This window comes from Dermacentor andersoni, chromosome 8 (assembly GCF_023375885.2).
Source record: "Dermacentor andersoni chromosome 8, qqDerAnde1_hic_scaffold, whole genome shotgun sequence".
Taxonomy (NCBI): Eukaryota; Metazoa; Arthropoda; class Arachnida; order Ixodida; family Ixodidae; genus Dermacentor; species Dermacentor andersoni.
Window position 1 is genome coordinate 129,462,367 of NC_092821.1, and position 27,958 is coordinate 129,490,324.

The window sequence follows — 27,958 nt, forward strand, 5'->3', positions numbered from 1 at the left end:
GCTCACCTAATCGCAAGCCGTACTTTTTTTTTCTTGTCGATTTTTTCGATTGGTGTTCGTATAAGCAGCTGGAAATTTATACTCTTTAATTTCCCCACCGTTTCTAAGGTCCCCGTGCGCGACAACCACGAGCGTCCTCTGACGACAGGCAGGTGGTGCGAGGGTATATTAATACGACGCGCTGCGCTCTTGCTTCTTTTCCGCCGAACGAGATTTAAACGACCCAGCGATTGAACGCATATCAGCTCTTGGCGAACAGGTGCGCTACCCTTTCGTTAGGCTAAACGTGCGCTTTCTTTCGCGGAAGACGTAGCAGCAGGCTCTCGCATGAAAAGCAGCTCGCAGATCTCCTCCCCCATTTCCTTTTCTAAGAACAAACCTTAACGAAAGCCCTGTGGCCCACTTGACGACAACACCAATACTAAAGCGACCCATGCAATGAAACCTGTTTCTATCTCACTGAGGAGACACAATTTCATGCCCCGTTGGAATTTAGAGAAGTTCATAGTAGCCTATACTTCTAGCCTACTTTTTAATGGTGGTACAAATTGTATAACTTAACAGTCGATTTCGTACCTACGTTTAGCAGTATCGTGAAATTTTAAGAATGTAATCACATGTAAGTATTCCATTATCTGTGTTCTGGAAATTGATTATTGTTTTGTGGTTATACTTTAACAGAGGATCCGTGCTTTAAGAGTGCAGGGACACCACTGGCTCGAGTTTGCAGCCAGGAACATTGTGGCGCATGTCCTCTCCAGCGTATTGTTCCCACTAAGCACTTCCTTGTAGCCCCAGACTGGACTTTTCTTTTAAAGAAAAGGCTAATCACTTTTTCAAATCTTTCGCTCCTCACAACCACTTGCTTCCTCACGACTTAAGTTGCTCTTTAAGTACCATGCGTTCCGTCTGTACAAAGGAATGACCAGGTCTTTATCATCGATCACTACATAACACTCCCTCAAGAAGTTTTCATATTCGAATGAGAGAGGTTAGTAAAACGCAATAAAACCTCCAAACATTTGTTGATGTACTCGGTTACCGACTCACTTGATAAAGCACTACAAAATTGAGCTATCTAAAGTTAGAATATAAAGTTGACTATAGGACAAATAGCACTAAACTTCAAATGAAAAGCACGCGTTTCAAGCAAGAACGTGCAGTTCAGCGGTTAGTGATTCAGAAAAAATATGTAGGGTTTTTTTTAGCTGCACCAAATTTCGAAAAACTGCCTATAGCAAATAGCAGTATTCTAACGCTTCACTTAATTTACTAAATGAGACTGACATTACTTTTACAAGAAAATCAAAATGCGTAGTTGAACAACTATCGTAGCCACGCTAATTGACGCTTTAAAATATTACTTTACCGCACATATCTTAATATTGTGATTGTAGCTATAGAGATGGTATCGACTTGGAAAGAATTCTGAGGATGGCACAGATTTCAACATATGCACCGGCAGAGTTGCGATGAAGATGCACCATTGTTCCGCTTATTTCTTTCTTTAAGGAAACGCTGTTTGATGCATTGAAGCACAAAAATAACTAGAACGTCAACAAATTTCGTCGCACACTGAAAATCATGATATCGAAACTGGTGGAGTGCTGTCTTTCCAATTCAAGATGCCTTGCCAACTGTCCGACTAAAATTCGTAGACCGAAGTTTGTGCTGTATTGTAATTATTTAAAAGGTAATAATCAAACGCATGCTTATTGCTCAAATAAGGTTTTTCATTTATAGTTGAAGTAATAGCCACGTGATAGAGTAATTTAGATTGAAGGTTAGCATTGTGCTGACTGCCACTGGAAATTATGAAAAATTTTCGTGCAGCTGAAAATACCATGTAGAATATTACATGGTATTTTCGAGTGTGGTTTTGGAGCGTGCAGCCCCATAATTCAAATAAAATTTAATACTTCTGCGACGATCCGATGTGCCATGAGATACAAAGAATATGCTGAACCGTCTCAGAGGTTATCCAGTATGGCGCACGTCAACGCCTCAAGCAAACACTTCATCCCGTATTTGCTGTGTACTACGACGACAAAGATCAGTGGTGCGCGCAAGGTAACACTCACAATGAACATAACACCGTGCATATTTTTGCGACATTGTATTGTTATTTTATTTTATTTAAGTTACATACAGGTTGGTCCGTTGGTCATCCGTTGGTCATCCGCCTTCAGAAAGTGGAATAGCCCTGAATTTGTTTTTTTCATTCTGTCTCACCGCTTGGCGTTTTCATAAGTCAACCTTTATTACGCACATAAATGCAATGCTGTAGGTATGTCCACGAGGCGTGGCAAAAGGAAACATGTATGTTTCCTGACAAGGCCTTCGCCTTGGGCGTACACATCCGACAGCATTTTCACCAAATCAAGTGCAGTGTGCAATGATATACCAAATGAGGAGAACAAAACAGAGGTTGTATCCTACATAGGGAGCACAAGCAAATGTACACTTTACAAAGATTGTAATGAACTGAATAATACATATAGAGTAGCAAGTCATACAATATAGTGCAGTACGTTGTGTCAATATACAAATATGAATATGTGGGATGAAATAATCACCAGTCAAGATATGCACTACATACAGCAATGAATTTGATGACACAGCAGGTTAAAGCATGAAATAAAATCAGTTAGGATCGGGTATTTTTGACAATAGTAGCTTTATTTTCCTTTTGTATTGCCAAACAGTTTTACTGTTGAGAGCGTGATCAATTACAGAGGGATGTCTGTTACAAAGGGATATTATTTGATTATGTATAGTTTGGGTGCCATAGTTGGTCCAGAGTCTATGTCTAACTAAAGTACTCGTACGTAAATTATATTCTACACCCCGCTTTAAATATTTTTCAATGAAAACTATCTAGTTATTCTTCATTTCACAATAAACAAAAAGTCCTAGGAAGAAACTGTACAAGTCGGCGTAAGGCAATATTTTTAGAATCTGGAATATACAGCTGTCTGGTACAGACAATGAAAAACACACAAAACGTAAAGCTCTTTTTTGGAGTGCTAAGAGCCGGTCCGAATCAGCCTTGTTGCGTAATCCCCAAACTAAATGACAGTACCCCAGATTTGAGTGAATTAGTGAAAAATATAATTGTTTCTTCAAACGCATCGGTATAAGTTTTTTCGGCCGGTACATCAAGCCTATGGAGCAAGGTACTTTCAACCGTACATGGTTGACATGGTCGGCTAGCTTAAATGAGATTTGTAGCAAACCCCAATCAATCGACAGCCATTTGTTAACATGATTTTAGAATTGTTGATGCGTAATATGACATTATAGTATGTGGGTTTATATTTCGGAGCGAAAATCATATCTTTTGTTTTGTTTACATTACATGCTACTTCATTATTATTCAGCCATGCGTATAACTTGCTAAGCCAGGCATTAGCTTGCGATTCCAGCAAGCCAAGGTCAGGTCCGGAAAAGAAAACGTTTGTATCGTCTGCATAAATAACGATATCTGGGGTTAAAGGTATATTTACAATATCATTTATGTAGATAATAAAGAGCAAAGGACCAGAAATTGATCCCTGAGGAGCACCATATATTATATTGCCGGTCTCAGACCGAGTTTCGCGAAGTTGTTTGAACTGTTTTCTTCCACTCAAGTATTTTGTATAAGTTTGCCAGACAGTCCACGAATGCCGTATATTTCTAGTCATTTACGTAGTATGTCATGTTTAATGGCATTGAAAGCTGTGCGGAAATCAATAAAGATACCAACGGTATACAGCTTCTTTTCAAAATTTAAAAGTAAGTTATCCGTAATATGACATAGAGCTGTTCCAGTTGATTTGCCCGTTTGATATCCGTATGCTGTTTACAAATTACGCTTTTGTCCTTTAAAGAGCAGTTGTTTCTTCTGTAAATTACTCTCAGCAATTTTAGAAAAAAGTGGCAATACAGAAATTGCTCTATAATTGTTATAGACCAAATATAGTGACGACCAATTATGTTGATGAAGACACAATAAATGGATACATTAACAAATGGATAGATAAATAAATGATTAAATGTATAAATAAATTACTCAATCATTTTAATTAATTTTATCAGCCAGTTAATAAATAAATAATTATTCATTAAATTACATTGGTGATTAATTGGTAATTTCTTTATTATTCATTTGCGTGATTCCTTAATCCGTTCATTAATTTTGTTCTTTATTAGCTGGTTGATTATTTAATTAAAGCAGAGGGTATGCAACAGCCAATCCTACCTTGTTTTTATTTTTTTAGGTTTGTTGATCACGTGACGCTCGCTCCGCGGCCTGCGTCGAGTATGCTTTTTAAGTTTATTCAAAACTGAGCGGCGAGGCAGCGCTGAAGATCCGTAAAGTTGTGTCGCACGTAATTGTTCAGAGCCTTGAGCAATCTCAGGCGTCTGTAGGCACCCTTTCCCAGGTGCAGAGCAGGGCAGCCCTCGTCACTGGCATCGTAGTCCACATCGTAGGCGGTGGCGAGGATGGGAAGGTTCGGGAAATTGGCGGCCGTCCAACAAAGCTGCATTCCCCAAAAGCAAGGTGCACGAGAATATGGAAAAACAATATTATGAGATCGCACTGACTGTGGAAATCGGCGAAAGTGTAGTGAAGCCAGATGGACAAATGGCGTGTCACGACTAGATACGGACTTCAAATTTCAGTCATTAACGCGTCGCTCAGCCACCCCAGTGGGCCTTGCCGAGCAAGTGAATAATTTATTCAGCATTAAAACGTTGTCGCATCAAAGACCTTGTGTAGGAACGTGCCACAGCGCCGCCGTATTTAAGAGACACGCAACGAATTTTGATTACGAACGCCTCCATGTAACGAACGCCTCAATGGACAGCTTGCACGTGGAAATTGGTAAGGGTTTGTCATTTCCAGTTTTAAGGCATGCTTTCGTTTTCTGCGATTGGCAATCATATCTGAGCTCTGGTGCTATCGGACAATTTTTCATTGACACCCTACTTTGACGCCAAGCTGGGCCGAACGGTTGAGTAAATTTATGCATGGGGTCACTTTGACCAAATGCAAGGAGATTCATTACATAGAATGCGGAGACGCCCACCTTTGACTTGATGGCGACTTCGGAGTCGAAGGTCATCATTGTGCTCCTTGGGGGTCTATCAACGTAGAAGGTGTAGTCAGCAAGCATTTCAATGTCGTAGAGGTAGTTGGATGCGTGTTTCGTGTTGCAGAGCTGCGCGAAACACCGGGTGTCATAGTTACACCCTACGGTATGCATAGCTATGGATTATTACGTGCAATTTCAGAGCAATGTCTGACGAGCTACAGTTGTGACAAATTCCAATGGTGTACTATGCGCGTGCGTAATAGGCGTGCAGGTTTGGCTGTACTTACGCGATTTGGAGCAGTGTCGTAGTACCTGAAGATGTTTGTGCAGGGCGTGAACAAAGCACTGGTCAGGCCCAGCAAATACACATAGCCACGCATGGAGAAAGATATGGCCATTTCCGTGTAGTTCTTCTTATAGCGCATCGTCCATTTGACGTGGTTGACTGCTTCCGTCTGAGGAGTCATTGTTGAGATAGAATGCCAAATGTTGAATAAAAAGACCAGGAGTTAGACTCTGTCATTTGATGAATGTGTGGTATTTTTTTAAGCAAGTACTCTGCATGCGCGAATAGCAGGAGCACTGTACGTGAACAGTGTTACGACTGTGGCGAAATATATGCGCTCAGAATGCCTGGGGCTTTAGATATAACTCAACAAAACACGAACCGAAAGATTTGTATGGCCTTGCCAAATTTACGCGTGGCATCACTTTGACGGAAGGCAAAATGAGTCATTGGACAGAAACTGCCTTAATTCGGGCGGAGCAAAGTTGACGCAGACCTGTTCCTGACTCTAGCGCAGCTCTTTCACAGCTTTCCTGCACAGTGTTTAGCAGCGGTGCCTGTGTCGTTGAAAGCGTTCACGCTGACAACGCCCTCAATGAATACTTCTGGCTTAATGAAACTCTAATGCAATAGATAAAGCAGCGTGTCGAACCAAAAAAGAAAAATACCGGTTCGATCGGGTAAGGGTTTAAAGTTATACGATTTCGTTCCGCTTCAGTGTCGTTTCGGGGAAATAAAATTTATAACGGTTCCCGAACTGATTTGCAACAGTGAATGAGCTCGCAAACCGGTAAGTCTACGAATCATCAGTAACATAAGTTTGCAATCCTGCCCCGTGCGGATATGCTACGTAATACTATCGACTTCTCCGCATGCGCAAATTTCCTAATGAGAAGGCAGAAATTTACGAATGAATTCACAGATCCGAAATTGAGAACCGATTGCAAATTACAATTCACAAATTATCAATCATTACAAAATGTCAATTACAAATTACTGAATAAAGAGTTTGCAACCAACCATCACTAGACATTAAAATTTTCTTTCAAATTCAGCCAACGCACCTCATCAAATTTCGTGCAGTGGTTCCAAAAAAAAAAAACTATTTCTCCTTTCCAATGTATTTAGATAAGTACCCCCAAACTAAAGGCTCTTCTTAACATAGAAAAAAAACCACGAGCAAGAAAATGTGCAACACTTTTTAAGCACTAATAATGCCACACTAGACAATCACTACAAAAAGCATTCGTTTACTTCAGGTCGCATATTTCCTGTGGTTCAACATTCAGTGACATTAACAACGACCGGTACACAAAAGGTGGTGGTCATAATATTCGTAACGGCTGAACGCAACGTTCGAGACTCAGCGCATAACACTACCTAGAGAACGTCAGATTCAGTTAATGCGATAATAAAGAACTAAGGAGCCCAACTCTGAGGTCGCCTGCCATCGGAAGGAGTTCTTGAAACTTGTTCTATTTTCGTGCGGTTTAAACGTGCATTGAACGCTTCAAACAATACTAGAAAACCTTTACCGCTCGGCGCGTTTAGGTACAAATAAAGTAAACTTACAACTGTGATGCCGTATTTAATGGCGCTACGTGGTCGACTCCTTGGGAAATTCAGCATGCTATTAGGCAGGATGCGGCAGTCCGGATCATTGGTGTTGTAGTACGAGGGATGCGTGATGCTAACGAAGAACGAGGGCACGGAGAATCGCCTGCGCAAAGCAAGACTCAAATAAAGTATCTGGCATCAGACATGGCGGAAGTTGAACCGCGGGATCTCGTTTCTTTGTGCCGTTGACGACACGTAAGTTATCGTTAGTTGCGTTGACATCACTTGCAGTTTTTATCTGGGACATTCATAACTGAGACATGATCATGACCTTTTACTGTAACCGCTGGTTACTCATCATGCCATTGCCCTTAATAGCATTCATTTGGGCTAGATGGTGCATACTTGAATTAGGAAAGGACAGCGCCAACTAAGACGATCACGAGAGGGAGAACGACACAGGAACAGCGCCCCCGTCATTGGATGGCGCTTGTCCTGTGTCATTCTCCCTCTCGTGATCGTCTTGGTTGGTGCTGTTCCTTCCTAATTCAAACATTGCCCTTATGTCATTATTCATAGATTCGTTCACACAACTTGCTTGTATATCAATGTCAAATACGAAAGAATTATCGTGGACGGTCCGAATGGTGCAGTCAGGTCGGCTACACCCGAATTTAAGGTCCCACGCTAAGATTCAATTGTTTCATTTCTGCCTCGTGCTACCCGTCTGCTGAACGCACTCCTGAATAACTACACTTTCCAATCGAACCACGATACATATCGAAGTCGACTAGTCGACTGCGAAATGATGGCTTGCTGTCTTAACCGAATGCTTATTTTGTGGCTTTATCTTTCCTATCACCTTTCCATATCTGTCGGAAGTGTTTTCGATGACTTTTGCAGAAATAATTTAGTCAGGGTATATGTTATGTTTATTAGCTGAATTTTTAAACAAATTGTGCGCGCGTAGACGCACTATTCATTATCTGTTAACTTGCAGCTGGAAGGCAGAGTTTAATTGGAGTCCACCTCGTTTTTCGTCTCTTGGTTTCATTCTGTTTCAGGTATTGACGCTTTAGGTTTGGTTGCGCTGCCAAGAAAAAAAAATAAAACTTGCCTTAATTGTTTCATGTTCTGGTATCGATAGGGAAGGTCGAAGTAGACGCCCAGCACAGTGTAGGCAGGTGGGAAGTCCGCCTCATTGTTTTCTGCACGTCCTACACGTTGTTTGATTAGCTGCAGTGCACGAAAAGAAAGTTAACTGGGAATACAAGATACGAACGATAGTTTAAGCACGCATTATGTACCCGCGTAAATAAAGTTGAAGACATTGCTGAACATTGACCTCTTAAAGCGTGGTACAAATGGCAGTTTCAGCTAAACATTTTCGACCGCGTGCACTCTTACTTCGCAAAACAGTTGTGACGCTAAGTTATGACGCATCGTGTACATTTTTGAGGACATTGACGAAAGAGTACGTCTCGGGTGTGGCGACGCCTCAGAACAAAAAAATATTTTACCCGCTACAGGAACGCTGGCACAAACTTGATTTTGGGTGACAAGACGCTCACCGCGGCGAGAACTAAAGCGAAATCGATTTTGCTCTTCTGGCGCCAAATGGCACCATCGTTTCTCAAACTTCATAATTTTTCAGTTTGTCGCTGAAGCTAGCGTGATATTAATTGGACCGCGGAATAATCATATCTAATTTATTTTTATACCTAATTCTACACTACATTTGCCGTCTTGTGCCCCTGCAAATGAAAGCGTAGGAGGAAAAGTAGATAGTAAATTAATATCAGTGGGGAAAATCGTTTTCGTGATGTAATATTGCCCCGTACACAGAAATAAAGTAAATACACGAGTTTCGTAGGAACATTTGCAACATGAAAAAGAAACATTGGAGCTGACCACGGATCTTTGTAGCGTATTGTATCTATAGAAGAATTTGGATGTTTATTTAGCGACACTGCAAGTGCGTACAATCAAGAGGCCAAGCACTCATTGCTTCAATGAAAAAATATTACTGTATAAATTTCATATCTCTATTTCTCGCTAGAGTTGCGAGGTGAGAGCCATCTGCGAAGCATACCTGCAGAATCTGGAGGCATGTGGCCAAATCTTTTGCGGTAGTATATTTGTCGTGGACGTTCAGCATGCCGAAGCTATACACTCCGTTTCTCAGGAACTTGTCGACGGTAGGGAGGAAAGCTGGAGCGAACGCATCAGTGAAAAGCTTGCCATTGCTGAAAAAAAAAAAGAAGAGCGAAACACTCCATTGAGAATGTCTATCACAAGGAAGCAAGTACTCGTTCAGCTTGCTGCAAACCGTGTTATTTCACATACGCTAATGCACCTAGTTACTCTTTCTATTCAAGAGCGTTATTATACTGAAGGGTCACTCATAATGTTTTCAGCAACACTTGCTGGACAGTGAAAGAGGGAAAGAAAGAATAAGAGGGAGGGAGGAAGCGAGGGTAATTAAAATTTGCCTAGTGTGCTAACCTACGATTGAGAAGGGGGACCGAGAAGTGAAAGAGGATGCTAGAGAGTGGAGGCATGAGTTGACCTTTTTTTTGGACTTTTAGATCATTAATTTATGTATCTACAGTCGGGCACGCAAGTCTGTCGCATTCATGGGCTGCAGAAGAGCCCGCGTGGTTTTCTGTGCTGAGGAGCTGAGAGGCCACGCTCCCAGAACTCTTGAATCGTTAAAAGGGACTGTTGCGCAAAATATATCGAACACACATATAAAGTGCAGGGTAATTTTCTCGCTCACATCTCCATGTTGCAAGAATATGAAGTATCTGTATTGTGTAATAGGCGTGGTTGCGATGCTTGGACGAGTCAGTGAACTAGGCGGCATATGGACTTTTCACCGTACATCAGGGTGAAGAAGCACTTGGACCATTGCGCTGCAGCCCTTTCCTGCGCAGTGCCAAATCACCCAAACCGATTCCTTGTCTAGCCGGAAATAATTGAAGTTGTTTTTGTTGTTTTATGGCGTCAGGCTCACATTGTCCTAAAATACACAAGCAGTCACGCGATGTTTCAGCTGCAACGCAGGTGGACTCCCGAGAAAGAAGAAAACTTTAAAAATACGAAATATAGAAAGAATATTCGAGACGGAGTAACTTGAGTTTGCCAGTAAACGACAACCTTAACGTATGCTTTTATTTTATTTGGCCTTTCTATTTGCTGACAGTTATTTATTCAAAGGTGCTCTAAATGTTCTCTTGCAATATGCTGCCTTAACTTTCCACACCACGTAAGGTGGGCTTGATGAGAAAAGTCACTTCTTTAGCTTCTTTCTGTATAAATGGAAGCGTGTGACGCTTAGTTGTGTGGTGCGAAGAGGGACTGACAGGGATAATGTTTGTTTTTGATTATATTCTATTGGAAATAAGATGGGAAGGCTAATTCCTTAATTTGCTGTGTCAAGCACATCGGCTGAGGGAGATTTATGCTAAGCAGCATAAGTTTAGGTTCGAGTCCACTTAAAATACAACTTTGTGTTACTTTGTGCTAAATAATGAGCTGAGCTCGAAATTGCTAGCGAAGATACGAGATTAAGAATGCATGATTCACTCAGGCTAGTTCAAAACACCGAACTGTTTACCTCACTGACAAAGCACGTCAGTCACATGTTGCTACACCTCAAGCAGATACGTATTCATCTAATGACCTTCAGATTGTATAAACTATTACCAGCTTTTAGTGAGATCTCTTTGGCCACACCTGGCCCTTGCGCCAATAAAATCCAGTAAACACCATCTTTTGGTAAGTTGGTTGCTGTTGCATCATTAACTTTAGGTGTAGTTCACAGATTGATGCATGTCTTATAGTCTACTTTAAGATTACGCAACGCTCACCGCTTGCCTCTTTTACGTTTGGTCTATAGTTGGTGCGACATAAAACAATGGAGGTGCTGGGGCTCGTAGTTGCCCATAACTATGATACAGCGATAAAGTTCGAAGCTCGCCATAAAATTTCACTTCGAATCACCGTTGCAAATAATCGAAACACGCCTTAAGATAATTTTTTTTCTGTTCAGATAGCTGGAGATTTCTGGTTATGGGGCATTCACTGCACTGGCGCAATGCATCTGTCGTTCATAACACTTGAAGTTTGCTTGTTAGAGCTAGTGTTTGCTTTGCTAAAGTAGAGAGGCAACAAATGTGTCATGATCATTCAGGTAAAGTCTGACAACTGTTGTTCGTACAGAGGACGAACAAAAAAACAACCATTTGTTTGAAGGAATGGAGGATCGCCGTACAATATGTACGCATAGCGGTTCCAGATTTCGCCTTACCACACAATTCGGGTAAGGCTTCGTAAAAGAAAACAGAAAGAAACTCATGACCCCTTCACGACTTTCACGATTTTGATTATGTCCTAAAGGGTGTTATTTAATTTTGGGGACTTACGCGACAAAACCACGATCTTCAGAATAAGCACGCCGTAGGGGGTGAGTCCAGAATATATTTTATCCTTAATTTTAAATTTAACGTGTACCCAGTGCATCGTGTGACCCGCAATGGTATAAGCTAATGTCAAATGCCCAATAGCGAACGAAAGAATCGCTGGCAAAGTATACGGGGAGAATGCACGTCTTGCGTAAGCGATGGTGAAAGCACTACGGAGTGTGTTCAGGCTCTTACACTGGTGAAAAGGAGACGCCGATGCCGGTGTTCATCATCCGTTTCCCAGAGTCCAGAAGATAATCCAGGCCAGCGTCCTGCCACCCGTGAGGATCGTTCTTCACGTAGAACGAGTCGTAGAAGATGACGTCACACAGGCCGTCGTCCGGCAGCGCGGTGGCTCCCGTGATCTTCACACTCACCGTGCACAACAGCGGGATGCGGACAGGTCTCGCAGAATCTGGGCGTATGTCAGTTGTTTTATTAGGACTGCTAAAACACTTCTTGAGGCTATTTGATTAGAAAACGAGGAGGAAGCGAGACGCTGTACGATGTAAATGTCTAAACTGCCATTAGGATCAATAAAATAATGAACCTAATTGGTCTGCTCACCACAGAACTATTCTTGTCGGTCCATTTGTCGTCATCTTTTTATTTTTGTCTGTCTGACAGAATGACTGGTATGGGTAGTAACTGTGATTGAACAATGTCAGAGAAGCCAGTGTTTTGTGAACGGTGCTTGCGTCAGTCAAGGCAAAGCAGTTGGTTCACAGTCAAAGACATGTCCCCTAGTTGAAACGTGACCTCCTGCGGCATTCTTTGTTCAGTCACTGTTATTCACTCCAAGCCTTCGCATTCCTGTGAACTTCGCTCTTGTTTACCTTGATTGTATTTGCTGTCAAGAAACATAACGTTTGCGTCCAAGAGAAAAAAAAAAAAAACGTTCATGTGACTTGACTAAGCACGAAACTCAGCAACCAACGAAGCAGTAAGCAAACTATCAGAAAAGTACTTAAAATGGCCTTTAAGATCAAACACATGAGAAAGACGTCTCCATTTTGTCCTTGTCTGCTTGCGCTAACGTTCCTTCAAGCTATACCAACTTGCCCAACAAAGCTGTCAATTGGAGGAGAATAGTCAGTGGCGCATACCCATTTCCTGCCTTCGGAATAGGAACTGCGCAAAGATTATTTACAAATGTACATTACGAGACAAGTTCTAATAGGCCGCTACTGAAATAACCCAGAACTGGAGAGCATTATTGCCTGTACCTTGTAATAAGCTTTCACGTAATTGTATTCAATTCTAAAGATACACACTACTGAGTGGCTGATCGCAGTGCTAACCACCACGTCGTGTTGTCAATACAGTGTTATAGGGCTGAAAAAAATATTTCTACGAAATTCGCCCCAAAGTGCAGAAAGCTAGGAATATTTCATTACTAAATTATTTGGTGTAACTTCCTGAAACATCGCACTGGGTTATGATAGATGGCGCCAAGCAGGGCTCCGCTGATTAATACAAACAACTCAGGTTTCATTAACACGCCATCGAGGCACTGTCGATGAGCGTTTTTGCATTCCATCACCATCAGCATGCAGGTGCCAGGGTACCAAGGCCCCTACCTTCTGTTCTACTGTGCAAGGCGATAGCCATTTGAGCCGTCGCTGATGATTGGACAAAATGAACTCCATTTTCACAAATTGTGGGCCTGAGTGCCACAATTCGTAATGTTTCGTTTAATTTACGCCTCTCTCCAGCCTTCGTCGAATGCTCGAGTAAAACCGGGCCATTCAGGCATCATGAATGCGAAGCTATCGTGATAATGAAGAAGGCCATGATGGACCCAACGATATTGAAGCGGTGATTGCCAATTTTAAGAAAATGATCCGTAAAGAATGGGATAACGATGATGATATACTCAAGCTTCGACACTTGACTAAGGTGAACAAGAATCGAGCGACCATGTCTAGCAAATGGCAACGCCCTTTGCTAAACATTGTAAAAAAATAAGTAGACTAACACAAGGCGTCGCCAATTTAGCCAAGAATGACAATGCGTGTCAACATAAAGCTCACGTTTCACGGAAGGCGTAAAGTAATCGTAGTCGCCTCCAGTCGTTTCTATATCTTCGTAGTACTCTTCAGGAGGCGTAGCTTTAGGCGTAGTCGGAACGGAAGGACGAGGCGGTGTGGTCGCCTCCTTCGGTTTTGTTGAAGGCGCATGGGTCACGGTCGGTACTTTCGTCATAGTGGTCATTGTTGGTACCATCGGCTCAGCTGGCGTCCCCACAGTGCTGTGCACAGGCGCAGTGCGCTGTACAATCACTTCAACGGTCGCACGGGCTGCGACTGGTAAGGATGGGGAAGATGAGGATGAGGACCCATCGCTGCCGTCTTCATCTAGTACCGTTGTCTCGGGAGCGTTTGGCAGACCTGCATACGAAAAATGCCATCGAATACAAATCCCGCTTTTTCCACGTTTTATTTAGAAAATAATTATTACATATTCCATCGCGATTCTCGCACTTTTGCCAATACATACTAGCGAACTTGTGGAAGAGGTGAAATTTACCCGATGAATTAAGCGCGATGATCGGGTTTGCTAATTATCAACGGAAATCGAATAACTCTTTGCATTTACATTTTAGAACACGTATGTAGTTGCGAAATTGATTCCCAGCGGCAGAGTAGTCGTGTGCTAAACAAGGATCATGAGGCGACCACGCCTTAGAATACAGCCTCCTCGAGGTCTGCTAGACCAACTTATTTGTGTTCTAGTTTTTTTCTTTATTTGATTCATTGCATACCCACAATACTGTTTGGACCCATAGCCTTGGCGACTATTAGCGGCGGGAATTTGGAGTGGCGCCCTCTCGCGAGTGGCGTCGCGGCCAGGACGCCGCTCGCTCCGGCTCGCCCGGCTGCAGTGGGCGCTGGTTCCCTTCGTGCATGCTTGGGGTATTGGCGGCTCGAGCCGTACTTACAAAAGAATATTGCGGATTATTTTTGCTGCCATGCCTGAGCCACAGTTTCTTCTTCAAAACCACGTGAATGGAGAAAATTTGCGACTTGGATATCGCAAGCTATATGGCGCAGAAGGGGTCTGCTGTTCCTGCGATGCTATATCCGCCATGTCTGTCCATAAATATTGTTTAAAAAGAATGTCCAAGCTCAACACGCGAAGTTATGTGTGATGCTCCTCTAAACACTTAACATTCTCTTAGTACTTAGCTATGCGAGGCATCGCATTCTACATGGAAGGAAACCTTGATATTTGGTGCCAACATTATAAAATCGTGTTAGAAGGAAGCTTTCATCATGATTCTTATTACTCTGGTGAGTTTTAGTCAAATGTGGTAACTGTATTAAGGCCTAAAAGGAAGAGTTAGGCGCTCATTGTTTGTAAAAAGGTTTAATACTACTTTCACCGTTCTCTGAAACAGGCACCAAGAAACGCATTGACTTTTAATACGACGGCGCACCATGTTTTGTATATGTATACGTAGCGAATACCATAACAGCCATCACAGGAAGGAAAATTTCGTGGTTAAGATCGAGAACCAACCAACTGCAAGTGATGAAATGTGTCATAGTGGCCCTCGCTAGCTTTTATCGGCGACATGGCACACCCATCCCGCAACGGAAGCAACCGACTGTCGTTATGGCGAGGCACGCACTGTTCGCGAAACAGAGCCGTTCACTACAACTTGCAATCGAAACCAGGAAGTAGCTCTTCACAGCGCCAATTACAATGCCTATAGCATACTGGAGGCACTACCGCACAGCTTAGGCTCCCTTGAAATGGAACATTCAAATACATTCTGCCTCACCATGTCTCGATCCGGCGTTGTTTAATTATACAAACTGAAAACTATTCGCTTCGTCAGTACGTACGACAAAACCTCGCATATCCGCCTCATGAAGAAGACACCACAAGATTCACACGAATTCACTTGACTTTTGACCTCCACTAGGGAACAATGATAACTTCAGTACGTGCCACACTACTAAAGCTTGAGGCTTCGGCTTCTTGCTGGCTGCAGCGAAATGGTACACTCAAATATTTGGCCCGAGCAACGTGCGTCAGTTCTCCAAAAAGGTTCATCATGTTTGTTTCTCAAGCAAGAAGCACCAGTAAATTGCTCAAGTGAGCTGAACGTGTGGCATGGAAAAGGAATAAATATTTGTACGTTGCTTTCCGTGTGCTGCAAAGAGCTGTAAGCCTGAAACAGCTTTGCTTCAAATTAACCCCCCCCCCCCCCCCCATCAGTTTAACCGGAGCAGAACGGCGTTTTGAGAAGCAGTTAAAAACGCAAGTGGTGCTGGCAGAATCTAAACTGCAGTGTTAGTTAAGTCCTCGTGGTACTGCCGAGCGTTTCTGTGAAGAAATAGAACAATTCGATATTATACCATTACCTACTGGTCATCAGAAAACATGCTTTAGTGGGTTAAAATCAAGATAAATGTTGTACAAGTCAAATATAGCCAGCGTTTGATTGTGACAAGCATGCTGCACCATGGTGGGTATGAAATCCTAGCTAGATTCTTGTGTGCTGTGCTTTTGCATCTATGCTTTTATTATTCATGTCAGCTACCACTGCAAAGTGTAGATCCGGGCATGAAAAACTCGTAATGGACTGGTCTGAGCTCCATCGGGTGGCACTATAGAAAATTATGGGGTTTTACGTGCCAGAACCACTTTCTGATTATGAGGCACGCGGTAGTGGAGGATTCCGCAAATTTTTACCACCTGGGATTCTTTAGCGTGTACCTAAATCTAAGTACACGGGTGTTTCCGCATTTCGCCTCCATCGAAGTGCGGCCGCCGTGGCCGGGATTCGATCCGGCGACCTCGTGCTCAGCAGCCCAACACCATAGCCAGTGAGCAACCACGGCGGGTGAGTGGCACTATAGCATTGCCTTTGAGAAATATATTGTCGTCTAGGAAATAAGCTCCTTGATTATATTTTTGCGAGCGAAGACTTCGTACAAGATATATTGGAGAGGCCCATCATAAGTATACAAGCATAGAGAACGAGAGCGAACAAACGGAAACACAGCAGAAGGCGCCCGGGCAGCGCCCGAACTGCAGCAGACAAGAGGCGCGAGTCCGTGCCCTGACGTCACGCGAGCGCCACTCGCAGCGCCCCCTCTAGGTCGTTCTCGGGTCTAACAGAGATAAGAACAGCGTACTTATTGTGCGAGGCAACTTAAACACACGTTATTAAAGCTTTTTTTTTTAGAGGGAAAATGTAGGATAAACAAAAGACTATGTTATGACAACAGAGGATATAAATAGAAAGAACCTCCAGCAATTATAGAAGAAGATTTTAAGCATTGTACAAAGTATTGCCTAGCCTTTACGCTGTGTGGGAGTGCGTTCCATGTTATACAATTGTTAGAAGTTGTTAGAAGCTGCCCTCGAGTTTCGTGCCGGAAAATTAAATATTGTGATGCGTAGTGGATTATTAAAATGTATTATTGCATGAACTGCCTGAGCAATTTTACTTTATACGCCTCCATGAACCGCACAACACGAAGCAATTAAAACAGAGGTTTACTTGGATCAGTATGTTTAGAAAATGCAACTATTCACAGCGCCCGTTTTTGAAGGCCGACAACAGCTTCTACATAAGTTAGGTACGTACTGTCCGAAGACCCTAAACAATAATAAAGGGGATTCTGCATAAACGCAAAGTATCCGTAGAACTTGGTCAGAACATTGACGGGCTTTTAACAATACATGATAAACATACGTCCATTTACGATGTTCGCGAACTGCTTGAAGGTGGATTTGTTGAAGCTGTTAACTTGAATGCGGATGTATCTTATGGTATGATGAACAATCATCTCTAGAGCGGTCCTAATCGTGCAGAACTACACCTAAGCACCAATGACTTTACTACTGCATGGCTTCAATTTTACAATTTTAACAAGTGTTCTGAAGTTAATGATTGAACTGGTAATCACCGAGTATTTTCAATACGCTGAGTATTTTAATACAATGCCTAGATTTTGCGATTTGTCGGGTTATGAATTTCTAATTATTCGTGTACGTAGTTCTCTCGAACATTCGTGATTGCACTTCAAACCCAATGCGATTGAAAAAAATTAATCAAGCAGCGTCTCACAGGTGCGGTATATGTGAATTTGTAATTGACGATTATTAGCCTGATGACTCTCAATGAAAGGAACTCACGCTAAGCCTGATCATATAAGTCTTTGCGCTGTTCTACAGAAGTTGTTTTCGCAGCAGAACATAAACATACGCATAGTTTACGTGTATTAGCTGCTTAGGTTTATAACATGCCATTGAGCACCACAGAAACATCAGACCTCTCGCCATGTGGTGATCAAAGAATATTTTTACGGCGAAGGCTGGCCTCCGAGACTCATAGCGCGCACGATCTTTAACTGTCGCGGCACGGGAAATGGGGTTAATACAGGCAGGTGAACCCGCTCCCACGCAATGGGTGACAAAGGGCAAACATTTGGCCACACTTACAATAGTACTCTGGAAGGAAGTGTCACGCGTTGACCATTCTTTGCAGTTTGCTGCGAATCAAGGCGCAGGCCGTGTAATTGGTACACTACCAAGTAAATTGTATACCAGCGCCACCGTCGCAGTGGTGGTGCAGCGGATAATTTATTGTTTTTATCTCTGGGGCATATACTGCAGTCTATATTTTCAGTCAGACTGTCAAAACTGACTTGTTTTTCTTATCAGGGTACTTTTCTTCCCAGTTTGCACGAAATTGATGGCTGAAGAGGTCCTTTGGTGGTGCTTTCTATGTGCTACAGCCAGCACGGCGTCCCGACAAGTAACGCAAAAAAAAAGAACACTGCCAGCCCATGCCTGGTCTCTTATTCGAAGGCTCTTGCGAGGAGGAAAGAAAGCTTGAGCTTAAGCCTCAAGATAGAGCACTCACATAAGCGGCGTCAGCTGGCGCACATCGGTGGAGCGAGGGAAATGAATGCCGCGGTCTAAGTATTTTAATGCTTGTAGTAGTCTTTTACAAATAAAGTGAAGTCTTTTGACTTCCTGGCCGTTTGGCGGTACCATTAAAACTTCTTTCTGGGCGAGTTGGTGCATACTTGACATAAAAATTGTAACAGCGCAAACACATGCAACCACAAGGTACCAAGGACGAGACACAAGCGCTGACTGTCAACTAAATTTTATTGACGGAATACGGATACCTTGTATAAGGGGAAAGGCAGAAGTGAAGGGGGGAGGGAGTGACACAATCGGGAAAAATGACATTGCGCATCCATGAACGAACGTGCCGGCAGACAACGGAATCAGGCGCAGGAAAACAAAAAACTAGAAAAAAACTAGAGAAAAAAATAAAATCAAAAAGTAGAAAAAAGGCGATGGATACTAAGACACAATCAAATCAGTAAGCGGTCGCTTCCAAAAACTGAAGCTCTGCAGCAAAAAGCGATACAGAAGGGGTGCTTCTGCACTTGCTGGCATATTTCTGTATGTGAAATATGGCACATACAGAAATATGGCGTTTCCCTTCCCGCCACATGGCGGGAAGGGAAACGTTCTTGCATTCTTTCCTCATGACAACTAGCATTTTGAGACGCTGCCGTTTGAGACCCTGTGCCAGCGACCAGACGCGGTTTTCAGCTGCCCCTTGAGGATGTGGCCCTCGAAGCACCGGTTGGCTACCGCGTACGGGTAAGCCACGGTGCTGAGGTGAGTGTCACCCAAATCGCATAGTGCGACATAGTGTCGCTCATCCCAGACTCACAAAGCATGCTAAACATATTATCTGGGTTGCAACCTGGGTTGGCTCTTGACATTTCTTTTACTCATTCTAATATTACACAGAAAATTACTGAGGGTAAGCCAACGATTCTCACCGGCCATGACGAGTGCGAGGACTGCTACCGCGGAAAGCACGAAGCCCAGGGACATGCCAACACAGCCTAGCAGGCAGAAATAGGCTTGTCCGTTGGCCCTGAGGCGAGAGAAAAGAGCACGTCAAAGTCAAATTGCTGCTCTGCTGCTGCCACCGAGAACTGTGCCTGCATTCAACCTCTCAAAAAAATAAATAATGATTGCTTAACAAATCTCAGATGTTGCCCAACTTCCTGTTCATTTCCTCACTTCCTGATTCCTTCTTTTTTACTTCATCTGACTGACCGTTTGTGCATTTTTACAAGCATAAACAATAGGCGGTCCGATTTTGATTTTATGTGTACAACGTAAATATTTTGCTATATGCCTTTTAACGCAAGTCGCTGCATATAAATTTTTACGCACATCTTTATGTGCTTCTAAGGTACTATCACCTTTTTAATGTTAAATATATGCCTGCCTGAAACATGTTTGATGTTAAGATGTCCATTGCCACCAGGGGCCACCACCACCGCCATGCTTCTCAGCACAGCAGATGTTATACGGTTGCTCGCTCCTTGTTAACAAGGACAAATACGGTTGAAAAGAGAAAAGAATCAAACTGAACCCGTCAGGATTTCTCTGAAGGTCGCGGTGGCAAGAGCTGCTGCTTTTGCTGACAGTGATGGACATTATTGTTATTTTAATGTCATGGCTCGCACACATAGAACGCGAGAAAATGACGTGTCCGATAGTAAAGTGGAACCTCCGTCCCCCAGCTCAAGAGCCCTATGCTATAACTATAAGGCCACAATGGCACGCATGCTTGCCACGTGCCAACGCCAAGTAGCTTCGTCACGCAGCAGGTACGAGAGAGCACGTGCGTGTGAGAGCACGTGCTCACATCAAACAATGCCTTCGTCCTAATGGCGTCACTGCGTGAACGTCTCACAGCGTGCATTAGCATGAGCTGTTGCTTGCACACCGGCACAGCTTGTGGATGCTGTAGCGAAGAGACACAAACATTGCGTAACATTCAAGTGGGGACCTCTGCGGTGCATAAACATAAACATTGCATGAGATTAAGTGCTACGTAAAAATTTCTAGAAACTAAGTTTTGGTTGATTAAAATGTGACTGCCTCCAAATCCGCCATTCAAATAACTGTCCAAAATGTTCAAATAAAAAGTTAATTAACGTTTTTTCGTTAATTAGTCTTCTGATGCTCACGTTATTAGCGGCAATGTAGGCGCGCCTTGCAAAAAAGCTTTTCTGCAGGAACGCAACGTTCCTACCCCTTATAGCGTTATCATAAAAGATCCGTGTGGCCAAAAGAAAACACCCTGTATATAAGTACATAAAAAAACAAGTTGCACACCTAATATACACATCGTTTTTACTGCAATAAACTTCATTTGACAGTCAACGCCATAGGCATGAACAGTTGATCTGCCACATAGGAATGCCAACATATATTAAAGCGCTAATAAGGCCACAATTGAACCTCAATAATCTTCCAAGAACAAGTTTATTCAATGTACGGGATCACAAGGCACATTTTGTTGACTTACCTCTCAACGTCTTAGTCTGATTATTGGCTATCGGCAAGGTTATTTCCCTTTAATTGAATGCCAGGTGTTGGCTGCACTTACCTGCTTTCGGTTTGAACTGGAAACGTACGTAAACAGATATTGAAACAAGATCAGATTAGATTTCTATTATTGCCTGAAGCAGATCAACCACCATGCGTACTTACTGCCACTAGACGAGTTCCAGTACGATTGTTCTGTTAAAAAAACGAATGAAATGTTTAAGTACGGCGTCATTACAAGTCACCAGCTTTCTCGTTTCTAAACTGCAGCAGCCACGGCCTTCCATTTCTTTGACACCTTCACTTGACCGAACGGCAGGCTGTTCGAAATGCCTTAAATTGATATCAAACCGCAGTGCTGGCGCAGTGGGGTTGGCGTTGCGGTGCAAAGCCCGAGGGCGCGGGATCGCATCCATGTCACGGCGGCCACATTTTCGTGGAGGCTGAATGCAAAAACATCCTTGTACCGTGCATTTGGCCCACGTTAAACAACAACAATTTGTCAGGATCAGTCTGGAGTCCCCAACTACGGCGTGCCTTACAATAATATCTTGTTTTCGGCACGTAAAGCCCCAGAAATAAATTCTTGTAATTTCTATTGTCGCAAGATGCATCATGTGCCATTTTACATGAGCTTAATTACGGTCGTCATATTTCAACGTTCCTTCAAGTTTCGCCGTCGCGTGGTATCACGCGCATTTAAAGAGTGCAGTACATTCGAGAAATAAGAATAATAATCTTTGGGGGAAATACCTCATTTCTTGGGTATTACGCGCAAAAACCATCATATGATTATGACGCAAGCAGTACAATAGCGGCTTCGAAACAATTTTGACCAACTGGAGTCCTTCAACACGAGCCCATTACAGGGTACGGGAGTTTTTGCATTCTGTCCCCATCGGAATGCGGCAGCCACGGGCCGGTTCCAACCTGCGACCTTTCCTGAGCAACACAACGCCATAGCCGCTGGGAAGCCACGGCAGGTTCAACGTTATGAAATTCGTTTTGTTGTTTTCCCGCAGAGAAAAGGCAGAGTAATTGTGCCTTTGCTTGTGCCATATGTCACTACATCGCTGTGCCAGTCGCTATGCGTGGTTCCTTTGTGATGCCATCTGCGCCCACCGGAAGTAGAGAGTCTAAGTGGAGCACGCACCGCTACGATGCAGGCAGAAGAGAGGCGCGACATGGAGCCGCGTGACCTCTTGCATTTAACTTCAATTATAGCAGTGCTGAGGGGGAAAGGGCAAGTAAGGCAAAAGACCAGAAACCAAATGGGCAGAGGGAACGCTTGTCCTCAAGTGATTTGTAATTTTGTAGTTTGACTGCCATTCATGGGAGGACAGAGAGGGGTTGTGCATGCCCATCCGCATTAATCATTGCGCTCGATGAGTCGTGACAGGCATGCGGTACAGCTCCACAATATTGCGAGCCGCACTCTAACAAAAATGGGACAAACCATCTCGCCCATGTGTGTCTAGCCTCGGTGTTGGCTTTCCCCGGCATCGTCACCCGTTATTGAGAAGCACTATGTGTATATGCTGGGACAATTTGGTATGCTGCGCTGTTTATTGCTGTTGGGCACTTAGAAAAATGATCAGGGATGAAGCACACTACGCCAGTGCCCTTTACCTGAGCGTCAGTTACGAAAAAGAGGCGCAATCGTTGAAGGACTCCATCTATAGCTTACGGCACCAGTGTATATCAGCTTGCATGTTAAATACGTCAGAGGTTTGCCTGAATGGCGAAGCACCGATAGCAAAAGCAAACCACGTAGGGTTCGTAATTTTATTGGTTGCTCCAATAGCAGCAAACATTTTATTAAGTTAACCAGCATGGGTTCACCCGCTCACAAAGAAACAAGATCTCACTCGATAACCACGAACATGGGCTGCCACAACACTGACGGGATGCAGAGCGCAGGCAAAGGGGAGCGAACGGTTTCGTGCGGCATCTTGCTTCAGCGCGTCTCTGAAAATTGTAATGACAAGACCGCAAGGCACCGTCCCTCCCTCCCCTCCTCCTCTTCTGCCCTACTACCCCCCCCCCTCAGCGCCATGTCGTCATCAACTGCCTCAGAATTACGCAGCTTTGGAAGGAATTTATCGAACATTCTGATGAAATAACCCTTAGCAACGCTGAAGGAGTCGTGTGCAGTTTACTTACGGTAAGATGACGGGAGCAAATGTTCGTCGCCTGCAGAAAGAAAAAGGTTCCATTTACTTCCTACTCTTCCACCACTTCTTTCAGATCTAAAAAGTACGGGCCGTGAATGCAAGCGCCTGCTGATGTACATTATACGCAGAATGAATATAGATATCAGCACTGCAGTATTTGTGTCAATCAAGCAATACCTGTAATCCCTCCTTATGAATGAAACACGAAATGCATATCATTTTCGATGCTGTTCAACTTCATCGCGTGAAGGAAAGGATTTGTCATACAGAATATACTGCACTGGCAGTAGCAAGGACACAGGAAAAACGGGCTGGAGGTCGTGCGCGCTGTTTCGTTGGCGTAAATTATTTTGCGGGCAGTATGTGAGTCGAATGTGGGCCTGCCCTGATTTGAATGCAGGCCCTCCCATGTTGTGAACGCAGGCGCAGAAAAAAGCGGTTTGGAGTAACTTCTCGCCATAATTTTTGCATTTTTAGCAATTAATATTGACCATAAATTAAACGTTCTTACTACAGGCACTTGTCTTAAGCCCTCAGAAAAATATTAAATTCTGAAATTTTACGTGTCGAAACGACAATGCTACTCTGAGGCACGAGATATGAAGGACTCCGTCACAATTTTTACCGCACGGGGTTCTCCATAGCGCACGTAAGTTTAACTACAAGAGCGTCTTTGCATTTATCCATCATCGAAATATGGCCGCCTAGGTCGGGATCGATGCACAAACTGTCGCTCAGCGGCGCAATGCCGCGACACTCAGCTGTCATAACCAGTTTTCTACCACCTCATTACATATTCACATAATCATGAAGGACTCAAGGCACCTCGCCAATGACAACCGATTTGCTTTCGACATTTTTATATTTTTCTATAATATGCTGCGGCTTAGATAGCTGACAGTGCAATCGTTTGAATAGCGGGTAACCTCGTGAGCAGGAAGGCGCACGGAGCGACTACTGTCCGGGATGGGTCACCGGTGTCACTACGGAAGGATTGTGCGCGGCATATGAATATGCGCAGATGTATGCCCCAAGTGAGCCCTATATACTACCACATCCCAGACTGCCAGAGTCAACAGCACCGTCATGAAGTTCATAGAACGAATCCGTGTTGACGTCCCCTGTGAGTCATGTTTGTCTGCGCTGTTTGTTCAACATATCGACGTTATTTCGATCAGTCAGCCTCGATCCATTTTAGGTGTAGTGGCCTGCACCGAGCCCTTGAATTGTTGGTGTCTGAAGGCATTGATACTCGATGTTTCTAAATTGAGAAACTTGGCTGGTCAGCTCTGTTTGGCTGACGACAACAAGACAGCTTTTAGCTTTCCTTATGTCTACGCTAGAGTTTACTAATCTAGGTGACGTTCTCATCGGACCTAAGGGCACAAGGGCTTTATGGGTAGTAGTTCGTCTAATTAGTGATACGGCATCGAATAACTCCTTGGATGAACATTGAAGAGAAATACAAGACCAGTATAGAGTGACACTGTATAGTATGAAAGCTGCATTGTCGCTAATTTTGCACCAATAGGTTGACTACTAGAAGAAAAAAATGATTCAAGGTTATTTTTTTTAATTTCCCGCGGGAACCCCATCACCAGTGTGTCAGTGTGACGTCACGAACTTCAATGCATTTCTTTTGTATTTCGATTGTTATGGCTGAGCGTAGGTTCTTCAACCATGTTAAGTCCAATCTTTAACTGTTTAGAATAGAAAGTAGCCCCCTCCTCCGCTTTTTTTTTAACCAATAATAAGTCTTCTACGGACGCTGTAAAATCTTGTGATGTCATCATAAAGCGGATGCGGAAACTTCAAAGCAGCGCCAACGCGTGTGCTTTTTTTTTACCTCTTCTTTGGCTTGATCAGTCTCCTTTCACTTTAAATGTATATTTTTTTTCTATATTACGAAGCTAACTGTATAACACAGCTGAAACTTTCTTTTGTTGTTACCATTCAGCAAGAAGTCATGCCTTCCTAAGCTATTTCAACTGGCGTCTTCAATGCGACACTCGGCGGCGTAAAACAGTGTTTTGTTTGTACTATTGGTAAATAGTTGTTCCAACAAAAGTAAGCCCGAAATAGTCTCTTGCGTTCGTTTTATATTTTTCTCCCTGTAGAAGTTCGCTACGGCGGTAATTAGAGAGGTGGCCATAAATGGTTGGAAAGATTTCAAATCGACCTTAAGAGCAAGCTTTAGCTCGGGTGCTCCTATCTAAATACATGTAAAAGGAGAAATCGTTTTTCTCAGCAACCACTGCACGAAATTTGACGGGGTTTGGTGCATTTAAAAGAAAAGCTTTAAGTCTAGTGACTGTTGGTTTGGAATTTTTTATTTAGGTTGTCAATTTTTTATTAAAAATTGGCAAAATCGCAAATATTCAGAAAGCGAAACTATCAAGTTTACAAGTCCGTAACTCAGCAAATAAAATCATGTCGCAATTCTGTGACTTGTATATGATAGCACATCTAAAGCGGTAAATTTGACATCTTACACGTGAATCTCAAAAAAATGTATTAATGTGTAATTACAACTTCTGCAGAACCCTCCTAAACAACGTAACCAATTCACGTAAGATGTAAAATGACATGAAATTTATCCGCTTTGAATGATCTAATGGAAGCAGCTTACAGAACCGCGATATCTGTTCTTGATGCAGAGCTATTAGTGTGTGAACTTCGTGCTTCTATATACTTCACACTTCTTAACTTTGAAAATCATTTTAACAAAATTCAAGCCCTGAGTCAAAATTCCGCTTCCAACAGTCACTAGAATTTAACTTTGTCTCTTAAATGCAACAAATTTCATTTAAATCAGTCCAGGGGTTATCTCAGAAAAATGTTTTTGCGTTTTTACATGTATTTGAATAGGCCGCATCGGAGTTGGGCCCGAGCTAAAGCTTCCTCTTAAGACACACCGGAGTGAGGCCGACAAAGGTAGTTACAAGCAAGGTGCTACTCACTCCGCAGTGTCATCTGTGAGCGGTACCCTTCAAGGCCTGGAAATGAAAAAAGGGCAACTCAATTTCGGCAGTATAATTAAACCACAACTTGGGAAGCTGTCCTTATATATACACCCTAATAGCCATTGCAGGTATATGAGTTGCTTGCTAGTCGGGTTAACACCTAACAAGGAGGGCACTAAGAAAGAAGCGTGTGAGAAATCTGTACCTTTAACACCGTGATCACAGACAGGCGAAATTCTGGATTGGAAAAACCTATGTCTTTAGCGGCCGCGGGCAACGATAATCGCTTGGCAGTGTTTCGATAACTTCAAATTATAAAGGCAAAATAACGCGACGCAATGTTAACATATGGAGCCAGATGTCCTGCATGTGATTAGTAATGTTCTGGGAATGTTTTCTCGTGGCCCTATGCTAAACACCTTAAACTGTGGCCGTCTAAAGTTTAATCTACTGATGATTTTGTTCAGAACAGAACAAAACAACTTAGCGAAGTCGAATAACAAGTGCCTATACGAAGCTTGGATATAAGTATACAACTACAATGCTCATCAAATGTACAGAAATCGAGGGCTATTCAGGCTTTCATTTCACCAAGCAGAACTTAAATTGAACGGCTTAAAGTTTATATCTACGTTAAGTGTAGAAGTTACTATACTTACTTGGCACAGATGGGACGAGATCGAATTCAATGTAACACAGCACGACATGACCGGGTATCACGTGAATGTCTTTCCGGAAAGCGTAAAATCCAGAACGACAAGCCGTGCCGAGGTGTCATATAATTTCTGGTTGTTGTGACGGTGAATGACCAGTACTACCAAGCGTGTAATTTAAGATCATTTGAAGTGCTTATGCCCAGAGAAAGCAAGAAACAGTGGAGACCCAACCGAAAAATCATCCCCCGTCGAATCAACCGTAGTAAGTCCGCTATCCATAAATGTGACACCGCACATTCAACTCTGATCGTTGCTGCTGGTGTACGCACTCTCCAGAATGTAGTGCTACAGTATTCGATCACGCGCGAAATCTCGTATTAGACAAGCTCTTCGCTATAGCTGATGAGGTAAATTACCGCTGCAGAAATACAACGTGCGCAGGACAAGAAGGCAAGCTCAAGCCGTTACGCGCTCTGCCGGGTAGTGCTGTCTGAGCGAGAGGCAGTTGTTCTTGTTGCCTCAAAACATGGCAGTTCTCTGAAATCCGAAGCGAAAGGCAGTTATCCCACAAGTCGACTCGACCCGATCTTTACAGCTTCATGCAAACACGCCAACAGCAAGCGTATACAGTACTGAGAATGTCTTAGAGCTGACTTACTCATGATTTCAAGCGGATGAGGCTTGTGGCTCGAAAGAACAAAAAATCTGTTGGGCGATTTTCTTCTTCTTTCAAATTTTCGCAGTACCCACGAGGGCGATTGGCGATGGTCGCAAAGAAGGCACTTCTTGATCCTACCACGGTGATGATGACGATGAAGAAGCCTCAATTAGCTTACCTAACGACTACAAGATTAAGGAGATATACAATTATTCAATTGAATTTTTGAACCCAGCTCTAGCTAATTTTTTAGAATATCGACACCTCCTATTCCCTTGGCCCAAAAATTCCTTTCACACCAGAAAAACTGAGGTAATCTTTACCCGATTACGTTGTCGAATACCAAAATTAAAGTTCTATCGCCACAGGGCTGGTCTAGTGGCCTCCCCTCTGTGCCCAGTCTGTGGAGAGGTGAAACAATAGATCGTATTTCATATTCTGCCGCCGTTTTACTTCTTTAAGAAAAAATATTCTAGAATAAAGATTTACGCAGCTTGGTTTAAGCTTTTCAATTATAAATATCCTTTCTATAGGAGCCTCCTCTCTTGGAAAGTGCCACAGGGATATTTGCTCAACCGTGGAGGAATTTATAATTGCTACAAAGAGATTGTCTCGAATTCTTAAACATTTTATTTTTGTTCATTTCCTCCAGTTAGCTTTACCAATTTTAGTATTTCATAAAGATTGCCTTATTTCATCCAAATCTTGGCCAATCCCCCAC

The 27,958-nt window shown here is 43.1% G+C and overlaps 2 protein-coding genes across 2 annotated transcripts; both read right to left on the reverse strand.

Moving 5' to 3' along the window:
• Positions 1 to 4,095: 4,095 nt before the first annotated feature.
• On the reverse strand, positions 4,096 to 7,127 carry LOC129383340 (uncharacterized). Its single transcript, XM_055067780.2, has 4 exons — positions 6,940 to 7,127; positions 5,369 to 5,536; positions 5,076 to 5,207; positions 4,096 to 4,526 (listed from the first exon to the last, which is right to left on the reverse strand). The coding sequence occupies exons 1-4, from the start codon at positions 6,994 to 6,996 to the stop codon at positions 4,323 to 4,325; spliced, it is 561 nt and encodes a 186-aa protein (XP_054923755.1). The 5' UTR covers positions 6,997 to 7,127; the 3' UTR covers positions 4,096 to 4,322.
• Positions 7,128 to 7,973: 846 nt separating this feature from the next.
• On the reverse strand, positions 7,974 to 25,947 carry LOC126526014 (uncharacterized). The gene is made up of 7 exons (XM_055067779.1): positions 25,921 to 25,947; positions 22,950 to 22,979; positions 19,220 to 19,317; positions 13,424 to 13,780; positions 11,586 to 11,805; positions 9,017 to 9,170; positions 7,974 to 8,160 (listed from the first exon to the last, which is right to left on the reverse strand). Exons 3-7 carry the CDS (start codon positions 19,272 to 19,274, stop codon positions 7,975 to 7,977), a joined length of 972 nt encoding a protein of 323 aa, XP_054923754.1. The 5' UTR covers positions 19,275 to 19,317; positions 22,950 to 22,979; positions 25,921 to 25,947; the 3' UTR covers position 7,974.
• Between the last annotated feature and the right edge of the window lie 2,011 nt (positions 25,948 to 27,958).

Excerpts from the sequence above, each read along its gene's own strand:
- LOC129383340 (XM_055067780.2), bottom strand. The coding sequence starts at position 6,996 with ATGCTGAATTTCCCAAGGAGTCGACCACGTAGCGCCATTAAATACGGC. Across the intron at positions 5,208-5,368 it reads ACGACACTGCTCCAAATCGC|CTCTGCAACACGAAACACGC; the intron begins GTAAGTACAGCC and ends TGTTTCGCGCAG. Across the intron at positions 4,527-5,075 it reads AAGTCGCCATCAAGTCAAAG|CTTTGTTGGACGGCCGCCAA; the intron begins GTGGGCGTCTCC and ends TGGGGAATGCAG.
- LOC126526014 (XM_055067779.1), bottom strand. The coding sequence starts at position 19,274 with ATGTCCCTGGGCTTCGTGCTTTCCGCGGTAGCAGTCCTCGCACTCGTC. Across the intron at positions 13,781-19,219 it reads CCTCGCACTCGTCATGGCCG|GTCTGCCAAACGCTCCCGAG; the intron begins GTGAGAATCGTT and ends TTTCGTATGCAG. Across the intron at positions 8,161-9,016 it reads CATGCCTCCAGATTCTGCAG|CTAATCAAACAACGTGTAGG; the intron begins GTATGCTTCGCA and ends CGTGCACTGCAG.